We start from the raw sequence: 17,566 nt of genomic DNA, 5'->3' as shown, positions 1-17,566 counted from the left end.
AGAGAGAGAGAGAGAGAGAGAGAGAGAACAAAGAAAGCTAGAAGCAGAAACCCAAGCAGGGCTCAGCTGTACCGCCATCACTTTCTTTAAAGCTATGGTCCACACGTGTGCGTGTCTTTGCAGCACTCGTGTGAGAGGCAAGTGCAGATACGCACTTCATCTGCCAACTTCATGGATAGCTGTTGCTCTCTCCCTTGACAACAAAAGATAGAGCTGATGCAGTGCTTCCCATTTCTACAAGCCTTGTTCTTTCTCTCTCTAAAGTGCCAATCAACAAAGAAAAGTTGCCTGAACTAGGAACCTCTCTCTGCTTCAACCTGCACTTGCTGCAAAGCATGCCACTTTGAATGTGTCCAACCAACTTCATGGCAAGAGGATTATTGCTAATGTTCAGATGAAGTTGTACCAAGTGTTGAATTACCAGTTAACCAAGGGATAAAAAAGAGCTAAGCACACATTTCCAAGGATTAAGTGAACCATATTATGTAAGCATTTGGGGGATGCAACAATGGGTATGGGTATGTGCACAACAAAGGCCACTGAAAGCAGTGTGCCTGAGACATTTCCATTACAGTGAACACTTGCAGTGCAGACATGAGGAAGACTAGATTACATGGCACTTGGGAGCAAAAGAAGAGTGTAGTTCTGTGTCTGTACTGACTCCACAAGCTCAAGGCAAAAGAACAGAGAGAAACAGTGTGTGTTTCACTGATCCTTATGCAACACACCTTATTGAATGAAGCAGGTTCTGTTAAGTGTTCTAAAACTCCCAAGAAGATGATGCATCCACTTCCATCTACTTCACATGACTTTATGTTGATGGGATGAGTTGACAGAAGAGGCTTCTCAGCTGCATGGTATAGAGGTCCCTGAGAAAGGAACTGCATTAGTATGGAGTAGTAGCAGTTGTTGTTGGAAGCACAATTAAATGTAAAGAGGAGCTTTGAATTTATCAGTTATGTAATAGAGGATGCTTCTCTTTCAGACAAAGGAGAGCTCCTCAACTTTTCTCAACACCCAAAGCAAGGAAAGGGAGGAGATCTTTGCAATATATTTTCTTCCACCATTCACAATCTTCACTTCTGATAAGGAAAATGGGATTAGTTGTCACTAGCAACTATTAAACCCAATAGCTACTGTCTAGCTTCCATGCAAGTGTTGTCTTGGATGGTGACCACCACTTCTTTGGCACAAAGCATGATGATCATAAGAACCATGTCGTAAACTGCAACGCAAAGTTGTTTCATTGAGAATCATTGACCAAAAAGACCGAGTACGATAAATATGCATAGGTAGATTCATCTTCTTATGGTGCATCTCAACTTGAAGTAAAAGCATGATGAGCCCTGGGTTAGTTTTCAGTTCATGCATAGCATGACATGAGAGCAGGTAGGTTGAAGTTGATGTTACCTTACTTCAGAAGAACACCAAAACCTGTGAGGAAGACAGGGTGAAACTCCCCTTGAAGTAAATGAGGTGAAAGGAAAGGCTGTCAGCAAAATCCAAAGCTCTTCTCTGCTGAAGCAGTATAAATACTGAGGAGATACAGAGCTTGTGATACAAAAATAAAAAGAACATTAATGTGCTCATAGCAAAAGCATTGTAAGAGAGGAGAGAGAAGAGTCCCACCAAAAGAACACATTAGTTTGCATGAAGAAAGTGTAGTGCATTAAGTTCATTTTCTTTGGGCACTTAGCTCAGGTTCAGGTGCTGTCCCACTTGCCTAACCATTGTGACCCCAAAGAAGAAATGCCACACCAACCCAATTGCCTCAGCATTCAAAACCTTGACATAAACAAGACGGAAGACTCGTATTGTGAAGGACATCATTTATGACGATGTCCATGGAAGGGCATTGGAACAGTGATCCTCACCTATGTGGGTCTTTCAGACAATGATAAGGACTAGTGACTCAGAAAGGGAATATATGCCCTCCCCAGAGAGATGCACAGGAAGCCTCTAAAGAACTCTTCCTCACAAGAGGCTGGCATTCGACAAAAACCTTTCCAAGGACAAAGAACAAGGGTAAGTAAGAGTCAAAAGCTATGGTGTCAATGAGTCACTACAATGTAACTAGTGCAGCTTTTGTGATACCAAGTGTTCTATCTGATAACTGGTACTTAGGTTGTCTGAACTCCCAGGAAAGTTTCAGTGGATGATGTACTGATTTGAACAGTCCTCTATGGAATCTACAGAAGTCATTCCTCAGACTAACAAAAGTTAAAGGGTGCCTTTGTTGGATTAGTATTTAGATTTCATGAGTCCATGTTGACTGGGAATATTAGTTTCTTGCTGCTCCTAAAATCACTCATCTTGATTGACATATCTCCCACCATCACACAGGTTTCTCAGCATCACAAAGTTGAGGATCTCTCTTGCAATTTGACTCCACAGACAAACTCTCAGAGCTCATTCAAGCTTCTCTCCAAACTGCTATAACTTTTAAATCTATCAATAATCAGTCACAAACTCCAAAAGATGTAAATTCTGACAAGACAAATGCACTTCTTATCATTCTGATCGACAAATTTTCTCTTTAACTTCCTCCACCATCATCCCAATTGCATTCTTTTTTTTCTTTTCGGAACCAAAAAAGTGATTTTTTATCGATGTTTTTTTTACTAAAGAAATGTGAAAAAGAAAACATGACCTCAATAAATTGACATAATGCATTTGCTTTAGTAATTGCCTATGTTGACATTATCGTCTTTAGTATTTGCCTTTCATTCAGAATTGTATAGAGGTACCACTATGGATGAAATTATCAAGGAGCTCCTTAGTGATCCATCTGTTACACTTTAACAATCAAGACTCAAGAGCATACAATCTTAAAGGAGCTGGCAAACCAAACTTTACGAGTAGCTAAAACAAAAAGGCAATAGCAGCTATATTTCCAAAACGATCACTAAGCGTATGCTGAAGTAAAATAAACAAAATCCAAACTAGAATTACTAATCACAGTGCATCTTGGTCCTCACCGGGTATAATTTTCAGCAGCTTAGGCTAGAATCAAGTTCAACCATCTTTAGTTTATGTATGTGTCATAATTAGTCCATTCTTCTCCACCAGGGAGGCAATTCAACTTCACCTGTCCATTCTTCTCCATGCTACAAATCTTTGCAAGATACGATTAGAATATAAGCAGAAAGCATCAACAACAAGTTCTTATGGGTTGACAAAGAACTATTTGATGCATTGGTGTCAATTGTTTGTTTGGATTTTAATTAAAGGAACAGAACAAAAAAGTTGTCTCAAGTCAAGAACCAAAAACTCAATGACCATCTGGATTTGTTTTTATGCCTGTAGATCAATCCAAGTATGCAAAAAAATCTAACGAATGATAGCACAGTGCTAGTGAATCAAACTGAATGATCAGCACAGATGCATGAATAAAAACTGAGAATGAAGATCAACTGGACCTTGAACCTGTCTACAAACGTGCACAATGGCATCCATCAGAAACTTGCAGGGTCTCTTCGAGAGCACAATCATTACCACTTGGCCAATATGTTGAACCTTCACAATAATAAGACATGTAATGCAGTCGAATAACCCATGTATGAGAGGTCTCATGTTATCTTGTCCTTTTCTTCTTGGGCTTCAAATTTCAGAACTAGTATTATCGGACTGTAATAGAAACTCTGCCCTACTTTTCAGTAACCTCCAACCTCTGGTGAGAAAAATACCAACAGGATTGTTGCTTACACCAAGAATTTCATTAGACAACATTAAGTTTGAGGGGCAATACATATATTCTGTCAAGATTCTAAAGCTCTATTATTACGGGTACAGCAAATACCTATTAAAACCATTAACTCTGCTAGCAACGGGTTATTATCAACATTTCCCTGATTCCATTTATGTTTGCTCTTAGCATTCACCATTATAGTAGGCCATGATATTGGATCATGATGCAGAATAATGAGAAACAAAATCCAATGTTGGCGGGTGCTCTTACAAAATAATCACTGTTGGCTGAATGACTAATAGAACATTCGAAAGCAATAGCTTTGTGCCAACTAAACTGCTTCTAAACATAAAATTCAAAAGTAATTACTGAATGATGATGGAAATCAATAACGAATTTTTATTCCTCAAACAGGATGGCCGTGACAACATACAGCAACAGGTTAACTGGCATGGTTATATCCTTCCAAGTTTTGTAATGGTGGTTATTATAATAGAACAATTACCTTTATATCACACCTGTTGTTGGCATTGATATTTCGTGTTGACCAGTATATTAATATGATGTTACTGCTGTAAGAACCATACAGTTCCAGCATGAAATTCACCACACTTGTATTATACAAATTTGTTAACACAGCCAGAATTAAAAGTAACCAGACAAGTCTCTGCATGACTTTTATCCAAATTGACTAAATTAGATTAAATCCATTTTGGTGACAGAAAACCAATCTAATGTGTTAGTTTCAGGGTTTCAAATCTCAGATTGATATCAGTTTTGGCACCTTAATAGACTGGTACAATAGCAGTATGCTTGGCAGTATAGCAACCTGTACCACCTGGTAACACTAGAAAAAAATGATAGAAAATTGAAAATTGACCGGTATCAAACGATATGGTCTCAAACCAGTCCTTGATCAGTAAGTTCTGGTCCGATCAATATATGAAATTACTTAGTTATATAGCTCTTTAAGAGTTATTTTAGATAAATAAGTGGTGATGGTAACTTCTTAAAAGGTGTGAATAACTTCTCTTTCATCTTCGTTTAAATTAAATTGGAAGTAAAGGCATGCACTTGATTGCAAATAGACACACAAACTACTTGGCTGATAAAGAAGAAATACTTTGCTAATTACCTGCATTTCCGATAAGTCTGTGGAAATGCAGAATTGAGTAGAGAGGAATCTGTGTGCTTAAAAATCCTATAGTATTTCTTCCTTGACAGTGTGAAAACGATACCGTAATCAGCTCCCAGGCAGGTCGAAGGTCACCGAATCAAGGGCATGAAAGGTACACAAACATGAAATGTAATGATGGAAGATTAAATTCTACTTGAAAACAAAAAAAAAGATCAAGAAATAACTCAAAGAACATGACCCATGCACTCAGCTCATGTGAAAGATGGAAGCTAGAATTTCTTATTGGAAGTGAAGAGATCAAGACAACATTTAGAAGAACCACATGACATAAACTTTTCGGAATCAGTTTCGATCTGCTCTATTATTAAACAGAACAACACTCTAAAATGCAACACATGAGAATTTATGGAAAACAGTTGTAGAAATAACGAGACTATTTTGCCACTGGAAGTAAGAAAAATATTAGTTTTATTTTTATTCTAAATCATTGCAGTTGTAATTTTGGAACAAGTGAGGCATATACGCATACACCTAATCTGCTCGTTCAACGGGGAAAGAGAAGGAACGCAAAGTGACTCACATGGTGATTGCCTACAACTTGTCATTAACAGGACTCAGCCGCATCTCCACCAGGCGACTCATGAACTCGCCATCGCTGACCTTGAGCATCTCAGAAAGGGGCATCCGGAGACGGCTCTCCGCCAGCAAGCGATGCCGGGGCTTGATCTTCCCCTCCAAGCTGAAGGAGAAGTACTGCGGGAAGTCCATGAGCTCCGAGAGGTCTCTGCCCATGTCATGGAGAAAGAACTCGACTTTGGGCTTGAAATTGTTCTCTATACTGAAGGTGAGCATACCGGGCGAGCGGAGCACCATGCTGCGTGTCTCCTGGTGGGAGAAGCCGAGTCCGCGGAGGTAGTCAAGCTTGGGGAGGAGAGTGGCTTCTATGCTGGAGACAAGCAGGAGGGTGGTGCGGCAGGTGATGCGGCGGCGGCCGACGAAGCCGAGGCGGCGGAGAAAGCGGAGGGCGGGGAGGAGCTGGGAGGGGACGCTGGAGACAAGGAGTCGGGGGCAGCGAGCGACGGCCTTGCGGAGGTCCGGGAACGGGATGGCGGCGGGACCAAGTAGGAAGTGAAAGACCGGGAGGAGGTCGGCGCTGGGGTCGCAGGTGAGGAGGGAGGGGTACATGGCGAAGACGCGGGCGGCGTCGGCGGGGAGGAGGCCGAAGGAGCGGAGGGCGGCGGCAGAGGAGTGGAGGGCGGAAAGGGGGGCGGAGCGGAGGGAGGGGTTGAGGGAGAGGGCGCGGGAGGAGTCGATGCCGAGGTCGTGCTCGAGGTAGAGGAGCTTCTCACGGAATCGAAGGCCGGCGTCCGTGACGAAGGCCGGGGAGGCGAGGAGGGTGGGCGGGAGCGGACGGAGTGGACCGAATCCGGTCGTGCGGATGACGGGGTCGGGGCTGCAGGCAAGGAGCTTGGGTCGACGTGGAGGAAGAGGAGGAGGGGAGAGGTGGAAATGGAGGAGCATAGTATCCTTCGTAAGGGCGGGCGGCAGGGGGAAGCACCACCGCCGGCGCCGGAAAACACTGAGATGGTCACCTTATCATTCTGTATCACTGCTGTTAATTCAGTCGTACACAATAAAAATATATAAATAAATAAAATAGAAAAATGTAATTATCTAATTTATGAAAGATTTTACGCATAATAATTAGTTGGCCCACTAATAAATAGTTTGGGCCGCAGTGAGAGCCCAACTTAGCCCACCTTAGCCCAACTGTAAGGCTTGCAAAGATGATAGCGAACGCCCTTTCCGTTGCGGACTCCGTACAGCATACAACCTTCTCCGCAACCCATTGTGCGCCGCGTGTCATCTTCGACTGACTTCACTTCTTCAGGAACTAGAAAGCCGCCACGTAAACCCATGCCACGGCGTCACTAATCCGCCGGCCCGCAGCTGGACCCACGAAGCCAGGCGCCACCATCTTCTTCCATCGAGTTTGTCTAGGGTTAGGGGGGTCACCATCTGCGATCGCAGGCGGAAGGTGGATCCGCGAGGAGGTGCTCTGCTACGCGATGTTGCTGCGGCTGCTGCGTTCGTGGCGGCGCCGTCACCACCCGCCGCAGAGAGGCGGAGCGCTGGCCGCCGCGCTGGTGATCCTCCTCCCGGCTTTCTTCCCGTCGCTCTTCACCCCGCTCGGCCACGCATTCCCTTCCCTCTTCTCCGTGAGCTCCCTTCTCTCCTCCTCTCAGCCTGTGAAATGACTCCCATCTTTAAGGTTAGGGGAAATGTTGACTCGATCGTATCACTTCTGGTAACGCTATCACGAATTCTTGATTCCTGTACTGAATTCTTAGACTTCAAGTTCAAGATTGTATCGTTTGTGCAATCTGTTTGATACACTTGATTGCGATTAGAGGCACTCATTCGAGTGGATTTGCTTGAGTGGTCACTGGAATCGACTGGATAGGCATTGTTCGGACAGGTGCTGAATTCTTAGAGTGAGTTTCAATTGGGGTAACTGCGTTGAAAAAGCTCATTAAAATGATTTTATAGGTTCAGCTCCTCATTTATGTTGTTCAGCTAAAAATTGGTTCAAGAAATTGTGGCCAAAACGTCTGTAATTTGTCGAAATTCTGGACTAAATATTAGTGTGTGCATCTCACAAGTAATAATGAAGGAATTGATGGTGCACAACATCCTATACATGGTATCTAAATACTTGGATCTCCTGCTTGAAATGCTTCACTCTTTTGAAAATTGTTACCATAAATTGATAGGTTGTTAACTTGCTTTAGATTGAAAATTTTTAACTCGGGTACCATATGCAATCGTTTCTTTCTCTTGTAGCATTTGTTTGAAGAGCATTTGTTATTATTGACATGTGTTATGTATCATCTTATATTTTATGCAATTGTGTTTGTTTACATTTCAATTGCTAAATGGATCAAGGGTGTAATTTTTTGCAGGAATGGAATGCTCCCAAACCGATGCATCTATCTCTTCTAAGGGATGCCTTAGAACGTCAAACAGTAAGCACAAGATATTCACTTAGGTACGATCGTTTTCTAATATTTTGTGTGATGGTATATTCATCGTTTCCATTGTGTCCATTTTCTTGAAGTCAATTGATCAACAGTCTGAGCTTTGGGCTCCCTTAGCATCACAAGGATGGAAACCTTGTATTGAATCTACAAGTACCTCTTGTAAGTGCCTGTGTCACAGTGAAAGCTACGTACTTCTTACTCCTTGACCATGTCAGAAAAGTATTTGTTGTGATATTCTCTTGCAAGTATTAGTTTATCTTTCATCTTCATGGTTCTTGGCTGAGGTCTTATATTGTGTTCTATCTAGCACTCCCCAGTAAGTCAAATGGATATATTCAGGTTTTCCTTGATGGTGGACTGAACCAACAGAGAATGGGAGTAAGCCAGATTCTTTTTTTCTCTTTGTTCCAACAACCGAATATTTTCTCTTGGCCAAATATAATGGATCAGAATTATGCAGCAATTTTCTCATTGATGTATGTGTTCTCCAGATCTGTGATGCAGTTGCTGTTGCTAAAATTTTGAATGCTACCCTTGTTATCCCATACCTTGAAATCAATCCTGTCTGGAGAGACTCAAGGTATCTTTAAAACCTAACTTCATCTTTTTATGTACCCTTAAATGCCAAATTTTGTCATGTGGATCAACAGTATATCTTGTTGCTTTTGCTACTACAGCTCTTTTGAGGAAATATATGATGTGGATCATTTTATTGATGTCCTCAAAGAAGAAATCTCAATAACTAGAGAATTGCCCAAGGAATACTCTTGGAGCACTAGAGAGTATTATGCTATTGGCATTAGGGCTACAAGAGTAAAGACTGCACCTTCTCATGCTTCAGCAAACTGGTATCTCGAGAATGTTCTACCTGTCTTACAGAGGTTTGTAATGATGACTTCTATTGGTGCCCGAGTAACTAACTACGTTTTGTCTTTCTATTTACCATCAGCATTGATTTGTGAAGCCAAATGTTGTGCTTTAAGTTTCTGCTTGTGCTCAATCAGATATTCAATACAACACAACAACAAACTATAATATCCCAATTATTTGGGGTTGGCTAAATGGATTGAATATTTACAATCATATATGAATTTTTGCTAGCTGAAATCCTAATGAAACTATAGCTTGTGGGCGATATTCAACAAAACAGGATTAACATTTGATCTTTGGGATCAATATCAAGTTCATAATAGCACTAGGCCACTCTATGTTTTTTTGTCATCTTTTTCCTCAAATATTCTGCTAAAATTGTTGCTTTTATCCTCCATCGAAGACACCACCAGCTTGACTTCTATGTTATCTGTCATCCTTATTTTCTTTATCCTTTCCTAGTCAGCATGATTGCTAGGCTGATTTGGATATGCTTTTAGAAACTGTTCTGCTAATAGCTAACTAAGCAAATCCTTATCAATATTGAAAACAAATTTTTGGAATCCTTATGTGCAGCAGGCCCCAAAGTATACTCAAATGTCATTCCATTTTTACTTTCAGAATCAATAAATTTGCAATTCATAGACTTAAATTACAGATTTGCGTATTCTGTTCGTATCAATTAACTCTTGACCCCCATCGATTATCTTCATGTGTTGATTCTGTCCACTAAGCTTCATTCTAATTCAACCCATCTTACTCATTCAGCAGCTTTCACTGTCTTACCTTCATTGCATTTTCATTTTTGTTGTCGTGGTGCCTGGTGATTTATAAGTTATATGCTCTTATAATTGGTCTTCATGATACTTAAATCTAAATCCATTCCATGCACACGAAAATTTTCTGAAGGTTGACATTTTCACATCATCCAAGTGGGCAAATTATCCCAGGGTTGACATCATATTTGGAACTACAAGAAGAGATGTAATAAGAAATATTTGGAATCATAAGTAATTAGGTATAGTTCTGATTGGAGGAAAATCAAGAAAAAACCATTTAATGAAAAATGTTCATCTATAATTACACTAGATAGTGAGGTGAGTTGATTCATGTTGATGGTGGGAGGAGATACAAAAGAAGACCTAAGAGGACTTTATAGAAGCTATAAAAAGAGATTGCTTGGCATTGCTTGAACTAGTGGTATTGCGTATAGAACCCAGTTGCTAGAGAAGATCCAGTAGCGAAGCCCAAATAGTTGGGATCTTAAGACATTTTGTCATTTATCAGACTTGCATGTCTATGATCATATGAATTATTTAATTGTCAAAGTCATAGGAATCTATTTTCTTGCATTAGTCTTATGTAGTATGACTGTTCTGGTATTGAAGCATGTTGTTTTCAGAGTATTTTTGACATTAGTATTCACTTCAGGACATGGAAAGGCAGAACCTGAGGACCTCAGTGCTGACTGGAGTACACTATGTGATGAGATAACTTTTGTTTACAATCCAGTAAAATTAGAAACTTATTCTTTGTTTTTGGTCTGCCCCTATATGAAGTCACCAGTAAGTGTTCATGCCTTTGCCAACTGAAACTATCCAAAGACCATTGACATCTATTCTACCAAGCAGACATACTTCAGGCATTATATGAGAACTTAGGTTTTCTTATCTTCAAGGCAATTCTTTGATATCTTATATGGAAGTACTACAACCTTTATGTTTCAGACTTCTGCAAAAAGTAACCAATTTTGCATGAGTTATATCTTTGAACAAATTTTGGTGTCCGGGTGACTTCCTTTGTCTAGCGTTTGATTTGTGCTACTTCATTAAGTGAGATGCCATGATTTATCTTCTCTGTTTGATACACTCATATTTTCTAATTGTATCAGTTGCTTACTTTGGTTGTTGTTCTTCAGTTATGGTATTGCTGCCATTTCCCCTTTTTCACACCGATTGGCTTTTGAGAATTTGCCTGGGGATATACAACGCTTAAGATGTAAGGTCAATTTTCAAGCACTGGCATTTGTCTCTCATATCAACGCTTTAGGGGAGACACTTGTTAAGCGGTTGAGGAGTCCAGTCCATAAACAACCTGAGGAGTTTTTAAAGGAAGTAGCGGATGAAAATGTTCAGGAGGGCCCTGGAAAGTTTGCTGTGCTGCACCTTAGGTTCGATAAGGTACATCCATCCTAATTTTATGGTACATCTACCATGGGAACAAAATTGCTTACATAACTCAAACACACTTAAAATCCCAACATATTTGATTCTATGTCTAATCAATCCATGGTGGTGGATCCAATTTTTACATGAAGCAATTTTGTTATTAGTCTTAATCAACAAAAATATGCAGGACATGGCTGCACACTCTGCCTGTGATTTTGGGGGTGGTAGAGCTGAAAGGCTTGCTTTGGCCAAGTACAGGCAAGTGATTTGGCAAGGGAGGGTCTTAAACTCCCAATTCACTGATGAGGAATTACGAGGCCAGGGTAGATGTCCATTAACTCCTGAAGAAATAGGATTGCTACTGGCAGCTTTAGGCTTTGACAGCAGCACTCGTCTATATCTTGCCTCTCATAAGGTCTTCCATACTAACTCTTTCTATTAGAATCATTCTTTATCTTTAGAATTTGGACAATGAATCTTGTGCTTCAGGTGTATGGTGGAGAGGCCAGGATATCCAGCCTACGCATGCTTTTCCCACTGATGGATGATAAGAAGAGTCTTGCTTCAGAAGAGGAGTTAGCTAAGGTGGAAGGAAAGGCATCTCTTCTAGCCGCCGTCGATTACTATGTTAGCATGCACAGTGATATCTTCATTTCTGCATCCCCAGGGAATATGCACAATGCAGTTGTAAGTATCTCACTAGTCATAATCGTACAGTAAATTTCCCATCATTTGCCATGGTAGATGTTACAAGAGTCACTTACTGAGGACTTTGATGGTTTTAGCTGGGCTATCGAACTTACGAAAACTTGAAGACCATACGACCAAACATGGGTTTGCTAGGACAACTCTTCCTGAACAAGACCATGGACTGGTCCGAGTTCGAACGGGCTGTCCAAGCTGGTCACAAAGCTAGACAAGGGCAAATCAGGTTGAGGAAACCAAAACAATCCATATATACATATCCAGCTCCAGATTGCATGTGCCAAGGGTGAGCTGCCAAACTGGTCCTTTCTTACCACATAGACTGATCTTTGATGTCCTCTAACATCAAACCCCTGTGTCCCTTGCTATCATTAATTGTTATCGGACCAAATTGTTATGCTAGATTGTGTTATGGTGTTCCTTGTGAAAATTGTTCTTTTCAGATGAAGAACACATTTTTTCTCCTAAAAGTATACCCTTCAATTTGCATTGGTTGCATCAATAGAGCAGAGTCTGTAGGCAGTCAACGGGTAAAATTGAAGGGGCTTAATTCTGCTTGACATATTTCTGATATGTATATATTTATTTTATATTCCCAACTGTTAATTGATTTGATGGTGGCATATTTGATAGAAAAGAAAGCAGCGGCGGAAAGATGACCTCGTACACTTTTGCCTGCACGCAGATAAGATAGTAGGCATCGGCGCCTGCTCCGGTCATGGCCGCAGCAACGTACCCCCATCTTCGGCGACTTCGACTTCTTTTGCTGGTGAGAAGGACGATTCGGAGCCTACAACGCTTTGTTAGATCTCATTCTCCACCTTTTTATCTCACAGCTTAGGAAGGACTACTCTCCCCTGGCTGCCTGCTGAAAGGGGTTTTGCTGTGAGATCATACGTTGTGGGAACAGCTTTGCCTTCATCCAAAGACGCCATTTGCATGGCCAACCATCGTCTTCACGGCACGCACTTACTGCTGCGGACGTACACCAGCAAAGCCACGGGTCATACGGCGCTTTGCGCCATAAACATGAGCACAGGTACACACCCATTCTTCCTTCCATGTTGGGGCTGTGAGAGAGCCTCTTACCTCTGTCATGTAGGAGGTGGCGAACTTTTTCGTAGGTTTCTCCTGCACTGTCTTGTCAAATCCATCATAAAAGCCCCTTTGAGTTATCTTTCTCCGCTGGTCCAAACCACACGAACAGTCTTTATAAGCTGCCTTCCCTTCGACAGCTCTCATCATCTCAACCCCCATTCGTTAGCTTTCCCCTTGTGAAAGTTCCCATCGTCCAATGGGAACTCCTCCGTCTTCCTGTTCTGAGCATGATGCCCTGTGTTGGGATAAAGAACAGTAGATGCATTCCTCATCGTCGCAGCACTGTTCTGGGGCTACGTGCGTTGCATGTCATCTCTGGGTTTCTGCTGTTGGTACTCTCATCTAAGGCCTTGCATGGGAGGATGAGGTCACAGTGTGTAGCCAAGGATGACTTGCCGGCGAGCTTACTCATGCATGTTCATCTTGAATAGCAGTAGTAGCACGCACCGTTGTTAAAGGCCGGCAAGTCGTTTTTGGCTACATGTTTGCCTCTTCTTATCATGCTAGGCCAAAGATGATGATCTTGATTGGATTTCTGAGTACTGCTTCTGAAGAAGAGTGCTGTGAACTAGCTGACTTCCATGGGAAAAGAATCGATTTGATTTCTTAGCTTGTAGCTTGATTTCATCTACTAACATTGCTTAGGCTTCCTTTTTCTTCTTACTCTCACTTGTCTTCGTCACTGCTCTCTCTCTCTCTCTATCTCTCTCTCTCTCTGATCTTTGGAATTGCAATTAATATCATTTTTTTGTTTGATTTCTCTGTTACTTTCACTTATAAAATGGTGCCTTCTGAACCGAAAGAAAAAAAGACCCAAGGTTGCGTTTGACACAACCTTAAATAAAAGCGTTTACAGTCTGATTATTTTGGAAGGGTCTCCAAAAGTTCTTGCAATTCTTTGACGACTCATATTTACATTTCATCATCATCTCAATCATCAACTAAATGGTTGTCTGTTTATTCTCACCACAAGATGTTACTAATGTAGCTTAACATCTTTCTGTCCTGCTCACCAATTAGACAAAGGTTTGCTAGTTTTGTATCAAGTCATCAGTAGCTCAAATCCATCATGATCATTGAGATATTTATGGTGCACATAAGTTCTCTATCAGATCCTCCCATGACATCTACATACTACTATGAAAGATGAAAATAACTTGTCCATGCCTATGAGATCCATAAAAGAATATGTTACTCTTGAGCAAGATGTTAAGAAGGATCTTAGATTTAAGTTAGCATGATTCTTCATAGAAGAAAATGGGACTCCCTTTCTTTCATTCTACTTGGTATCGTTCTGCTTCAAGTTATTATTACAGATCAAAAGGTCAAACATAGTGCTACGTGTGATAAGAAGCAGCAGAGGAGTATAACTTGGAGTCAGCTCATGTCTTCCTCACGAGACTGAAAGGAGTTGAGCGGTTTCAGAGGGAGAGGAAACCTTCTTTGACGAAGAGGCCGAACATGAGGATGAGGAGGCCGATGGCGATGCACTGCGTGGAGGAGACGAGCGTCTGTGAGTAGGCGCCCAGCGTCAGTGCCGTCCCCAGGCATCCGATCAAGAACCCGCTCAGGTTCCGCCCCTCCATCTCTCTCTCTCTCTCTCTCGCTGCTTCGATCTCGTCGTCGTCGGCTCCGGTTGTGCTCTTTGTTGAGCCCTGATCTCGAACTCTTCGGTTGCTCAAGGGACGAGACGGCCTTCAACGCCCTTTGAACGGTCAAAGTCAACTGTTCCGGAGATATTTATCTGGAGATACGCTTTCCCATCCACGTACGTTTTACGGGTCGGCCAGCTGTCTCTTGACTAGTGAGTACGTCGGGCCCCACATGTGGGACTGTCTTCAAATCATACAAGCTTTGGATTCGAGATTAAACCTAATAGTATGTTATACTAAAAGATACTTTGAGTTCAATCATTACCTCGCAACAAAATAATTTCTATCCATTCTTTTTGTTATTTTGCTTCATTTTTGGAACAAATAACAACTAACAATTTATCGGACATGGCAACAAACCTCCGATCAAACAAGAAGTCGATCATGCGGTGCATCCGTTATAACAGACACCAGTTTGCAACTAATCCTGCACCAAATCCCGCACAGCGATCTGATCTCCTCCCTCCCGTCATGTTAGGCCAGCAGTGCAACCAACTCATCCAGTGACTTCAACGTCTTCTCGTAGTAGAGGTACGATTCGTATACCTTTGGGCTGCGTATATAACGATCCAGCTACGTACACAAACAAAACCCAACGGTAATGGATTGTTACAAGCGATCGAACACTTGGTGAGCAACAGGGGAAGGCGGAGGATGTGAATGGAGCGTTGCTACCTCGGCCATGTTGTCCACCAGCTCGTTGGCGGTCTTGACGAAGGCCTTGCGGCGGGGCTCCGGGACGGCGGCCACGGCGTTCTTGAGGTCGGCGTCGAGGTAGGCCGACTTGAGTCGGACGTAGAACATGACGTAGCGCCAGGACATGGTGTCGAGCATGTGGCGCATGTCCCGCATCCCCTCCGCCGTCTGCCGGATCCTCGCCGCCGCCTCCTCCGGCGTCAGCCCCGGCTGGAAGTACTTCTCCTTGATGAAGGACCGGGTGCCCCAGCTCTGCTCGGCCTGCGCCAAGGCGGCCGGCGGCGCCCGCCGTAGGCCCAGCGCCGTGGAGGCAGTTAGTACCGTCGACAGCACCGTCCACCGTCGCGTCGAGTAGTCAGGCTTCTCTCCGGCCACCGCAGGAGGACGAGGCGGTGGTTCCACCCCGCGGCGCTGCTGGTGGTGGTGGTCGGGGGTGGATGGCGTCGGGGTCATGTGGCAAAGGATCATGTGCTTGGCGAAGCTGCCCATTGGAAGGATCGAATTCGAAGGAAGCAGAGAAGGCACAGTGAGCAGATAAGGCAGCTGCTGCCCACCAGGTGTTTGCGTATTTATCTGCTCTTTATATTACTAGGAGCAATAGAATAAGGACCAACAGCTAACTCTGTGGCTGAGCTCAAGTGAGACCCAAACAAAAGTCCATTTCCATTTGTCACGATCAACATAATCTTATGGAATAAATGACTTGCTAATATCATAGGCGACTTGCAAGTCTAAAAACTCACCCTATCCAATACTAAATCCGTCCCCATTTATCACAATCAATATAATTATATGCAATAAATGGCATACTAATACGATAGATTTATTTAAAATCACTTAACCCAAAATACTATGAAAGCTTGGCCACCATCGATCAATCCACTTGTGATATAGGGCTAATTTGGAAGATAAATTGAGTTCCAAATCTAATAAGTTAGTAGGATTTAAATAGGAGATTACTATTTTACAATCCTTTTTTTTATATTTATAATTTTTTTTAATATTTTTAAACTATTCCTCTATAAATAGACGTAAATATTCTTCTTTCCTCGGTGTATGATATCGAGGAGTCATTGTACGAGCATCGATGACGTCTACGATGAATGACGGTGAGAGCATCAACGAAGATGAACTAAGAGGTTGTGAAAAATAATTAAAATAAAAAATGATAAAATCGATAATACTAAGACTATAAATAATAAAATAAATAATAGCAAGGGATTATCAATAGTAAATTGAGGATCGTAAATAATAAGTTTCTTTAAATATGTATGATAAAATTTACGGATACCCTACTCATTCTCATTCCTATCCTAGAAAAACTAGTTTTAACAAAGAGAGGAAACATAATCACAGCATGAGGATTTGTAGCATCCATAGCTCTAATAGAAACATGCTTCTTATATTATTATTGGAGGGAAAACATTCAAATATATGTAGAAGGCAAAATAAATAAATGTTATTTAATTTTATCCTTAAAAGAGGATAGCAAAAATAATATTATATATATAATATTATTTTAATATATCATGCAATGATATCTTTTTGTTCATCACCTTCATATTAATCCAATACGTAGTATCATATATTGTATTTGTTTGTCAACGTAACTATAAAAAATAGAGTTATTTGTTTCACATTCAAAATGATAGTGATCTCAATGTAAATATTTGAAATAAACCAATATGATATTAACAAAATAAAGTATAAAAAATAATATATATAATTAGCACTCAGAAGAGCGATACCTAATAACAAGGACTTTTAGCACTTGCTAGGAATCGACTCTTGAAAAGACGAGTCGAGAATAATACCTAATGAGAGAATGATAATTGATGTAAGGCCATGAACTAAGTCTCGTCTCTCTTTAACGAGTCATTTGGGTCACTCTTCCTCCCAAACTAAGATGGAGAATGCCAACCTCAAAAATGCTGCCGGTGCCAACGTGAAGTTTATAGGATTGGTTTTTACTGTTGATGAGAAGAATTCATATTCGTTGGACCATATAATTTATTGTCCTTCTCTCTTCCATTTAATCCTCAATGTTCATAAATGAAAAGGAGTTTAAGAGGCCTACCCCATCGTCTCATTCTTGGAGAAGGAACTTTATTCGTTGGCCTCTTCTGGTCCCTTAACATGACTGCGGGCGTACCCATCGGCATTGCACCACTTCACTCTCCTTCAACCCCATTTGGAACTCTCTTTCTACTTTTACCATGGAGGACTGTCTTTTCACAATAATGATCTCGAACCTAAAAGTCCAGTAATTTAACTCCCATGAGGCAAGTGTGTCAGCTTTATCGTGGAGCTGTAGGTCATGCAGTGCTGGTTCTTATTGAGCCTTTTCACTTCACCATCGCCACTCTTTGATGGGTAAAACATGTGTTTGTGGGGCAGTGGAGTAGGAAATATACATCTAAAGTAAACATCTTGCTTGAAGTTAATGACTTATTAGATTAAATAAGATGCATGTTCTTGCCTTACGTCGTGGATCACGACTCAATTTTGTT

General features: G+C 41.5%; 4 protein-coding genes across 15 annotated transcripts; 1 reads left to right on the top strand and 3 right to left on the bottom strand.

Annotated features, from left to right (window-relative positions):
* Nucleotides 1-523: 523 nt before the first annotated feature.
* Nucleotides 524-6,451, bottom strand: LOC135639093 (transcription termination factor MTEF1, chloroplastic-like). Of its 6 annotated transcripts, none has more exons than XR_010496854.1 (4): nt 5,407-6,451; nt 1,411-3,107; nt 1,006-1,225; nt 524-869 (listed from the first exon to the last, which is right to left on the bottom strand). XR_010496854.1 is itself a non-coding variant. In XM_065152858.1 (2 exons), exon 1 carries the CDS (start codon nt 6,345-6,347, stop codon nt 5,418-5,420), a length of 930 nt encoding a protein of 309 aa, XP_065008930.1. In that variant the 5' UTR covers nt 6,348-6,451; the 3' UTR covers nt 524-3,107; nt 5,407-5,417. The 6 variants fall into 6 exon arrangements, 1 of the variants encoding a protein (XP_065008930.1); XR_010496853.1 differs by having other exon boundaries at nt 524-1,225; nt 1,411-1,518; nt 2,979-3,107; XR_010496852.1 differs by having other exon boundaries at nt 524-1,225; nt 1,411-1,515; nt 2,979-3,107.
* A 315-nt stretch (nt 6,452-6,766) lies between these two features.
* Nucleotides 6,767-14,650, top strand: LOC103985440 (O-fucosyltransferase 31). 6 transcript variants are annotated; one of them, XR_010496850.1, is made up of 13 exons: nt 6,768-7,045; nt 7,790-7,852; nt 7,945-8,026; nt 8,175-8,245; nt 8,359-8,447; nt 8,545-8,748; nt 10,656-10,917; nt 11,093-11,320; nt 11,395-11,592; nt 11,691-11,896; nt 12,054-12,140; nt 12,244-12,379; nt 12,447-14,650. XR_010496850.1 is itself a non-coding variant. In XM_018826580.2 (11 exons), the coding sequence occupies exons 1-11, from the start codon at nt 6,896-6,898 to the stop codon at nt 12,302-12,304; spliced, it is 1,614 nt and encodes a 537-aa protein (XP_018682125.2). In that variant the 5' UTR covers nt 6,767-6,895; the 3' UTR covers nt 12,305-14,650. The 6 variants fall into 6 exon arrangements, 3 of the variants coding, with proteins under 3 accessions (XP_018682125.2, XP_009401411.2, XP_018682126.2); XR_010496848.1 differs by lacking the exon at nt 12,054-12,140 and having other exon boundaries at nt 6,767-7,045; XR_010496849.1 differs by lacking the exon at nt 12,054-12,140 and having other exon boundaries at nt 12,296-12,379.
* On the bottom strand, nt 13,959-14,294 carry LOC103985441 (uncharacterized). Its single transcript, XM_065152861.1, has one exon. It carries the CDS (start codon nt 14,292-14,294, stop codon nt 14,130-14,132), a length of 165 nt encoding a protein of 54 aa, XP_065008933.1. The 3' UTR covers nt 13,959-14,129.
* On the bottom strand, nt 14,203-15,614 carry LOC135639095 (photosynthetic NDH subunit of lumenal location 2, chloroplastic-like). Of its 2 annotated transcripts, XR_010496856.1 has the most exons (3): nt 15,036-15,614; nt 14,721-14,933; nt 14,203-14,580 (listed from the first exon to the last, which is right to left on the bottom strand). XR_010496856.1 is itself a non-coding variant. In XM_065152860.1 (2 exons), exons 1-2 carry the CDS (start codon nt 15,543-15,545, stop codon nt 14,835-14,837), a joined length of 609 nt encoding a protein of 202 aa, XP_065008932.1. In that variant the 5' UTR covers nt 15,546-15,614; the 3' UTR covers nt 14,575-14,834. The 2 variants fall into 2 exon arrangements, 1 of the variants encoding a protein (XP_065008932.1); XM_065152860.1 differs by having other exon boundaries at nt 14,575-14,933.
* Between the last annotated feature and the right edge of the window lie 1,952 nt (nt 15,615-17,566).

This window comes from Musa acuminata, chromosome BXJ3-5 (assembly GCF_036884655.1).
Source record: "Musa acuminata AAA Group cultivar baxijiao chromosome BXJ3-5, Cavendish_Baxijiao_AAA, whole genome shotgun sequence".
NCBI lineage: Eukaryota > Viridiplantae > Streptophyta > Magnoliopsida > Zingiberales > Musaceae > Musa > Musa acuminata.
Note: the sequence above shows the minus strand (reverse complement) of the source record. Positions and strands in the feature narration are given on the sequence as shown.

What these genes read in the sequence shown, in the direction of transcription:
- LOC135639093 (XM_065152858.1), bottom strand. Translation starts at nt 6,347, where the DNA reads ATGCTCCTCCATTTCCACCTCTCCCCTCCTCCTCTTCCTCCACGTCGA.
- LOC103985440 (XM_018826580.2), top strand. Translation starts at nt 6,896, where the DNA reads ATGTTGCTGCGGCTGCTGCGTTCGTGGCGGCGCCGTCACCACCCGCCG. An exon ending in CATTCCCTTCCCTCTTCTCC is followed by an intron (nt 7,046 to 7,789) that starts GTGAGCTCCCTT and finishes AATTTTTTGCAG; the next exon opens with GAATGGAATGCTCCCAAACC. An exon ending in TGAATCTACAAGTACCTCTT is followed by an intron (nt 8,027 to 8,174) that starts GTAAGTGCCTGT and finishes TGTTCTATCTAG; the next exon opens with CACTCCCCAGTAAGTCAAAT.
- LOC103985441 (XM_065152861.1), bottom strand. Translation starts at nt 14,294, where the DNA reads ATGGAGGGGCGGAACCTGAGCGGGTTCTTGATCGGATGCCTGGGGACG.
- LOC135639095 (XM_065152860.1), bottom strand. Translation starts at nt 15,545, where the DNA reads ATGGGCAGCTTCGCCAAGCACATGATCCTTTGCCACATGACCCCGACG. An exon ending in TGGTGGACAACATGGCCGAG is followed by an intron (nt 14,934 to 15,035) that starts GTAGCAACGCTC and finishes TTGTGTACGTAG; the next exon opens with CTGGATCGTTATATACGCAG.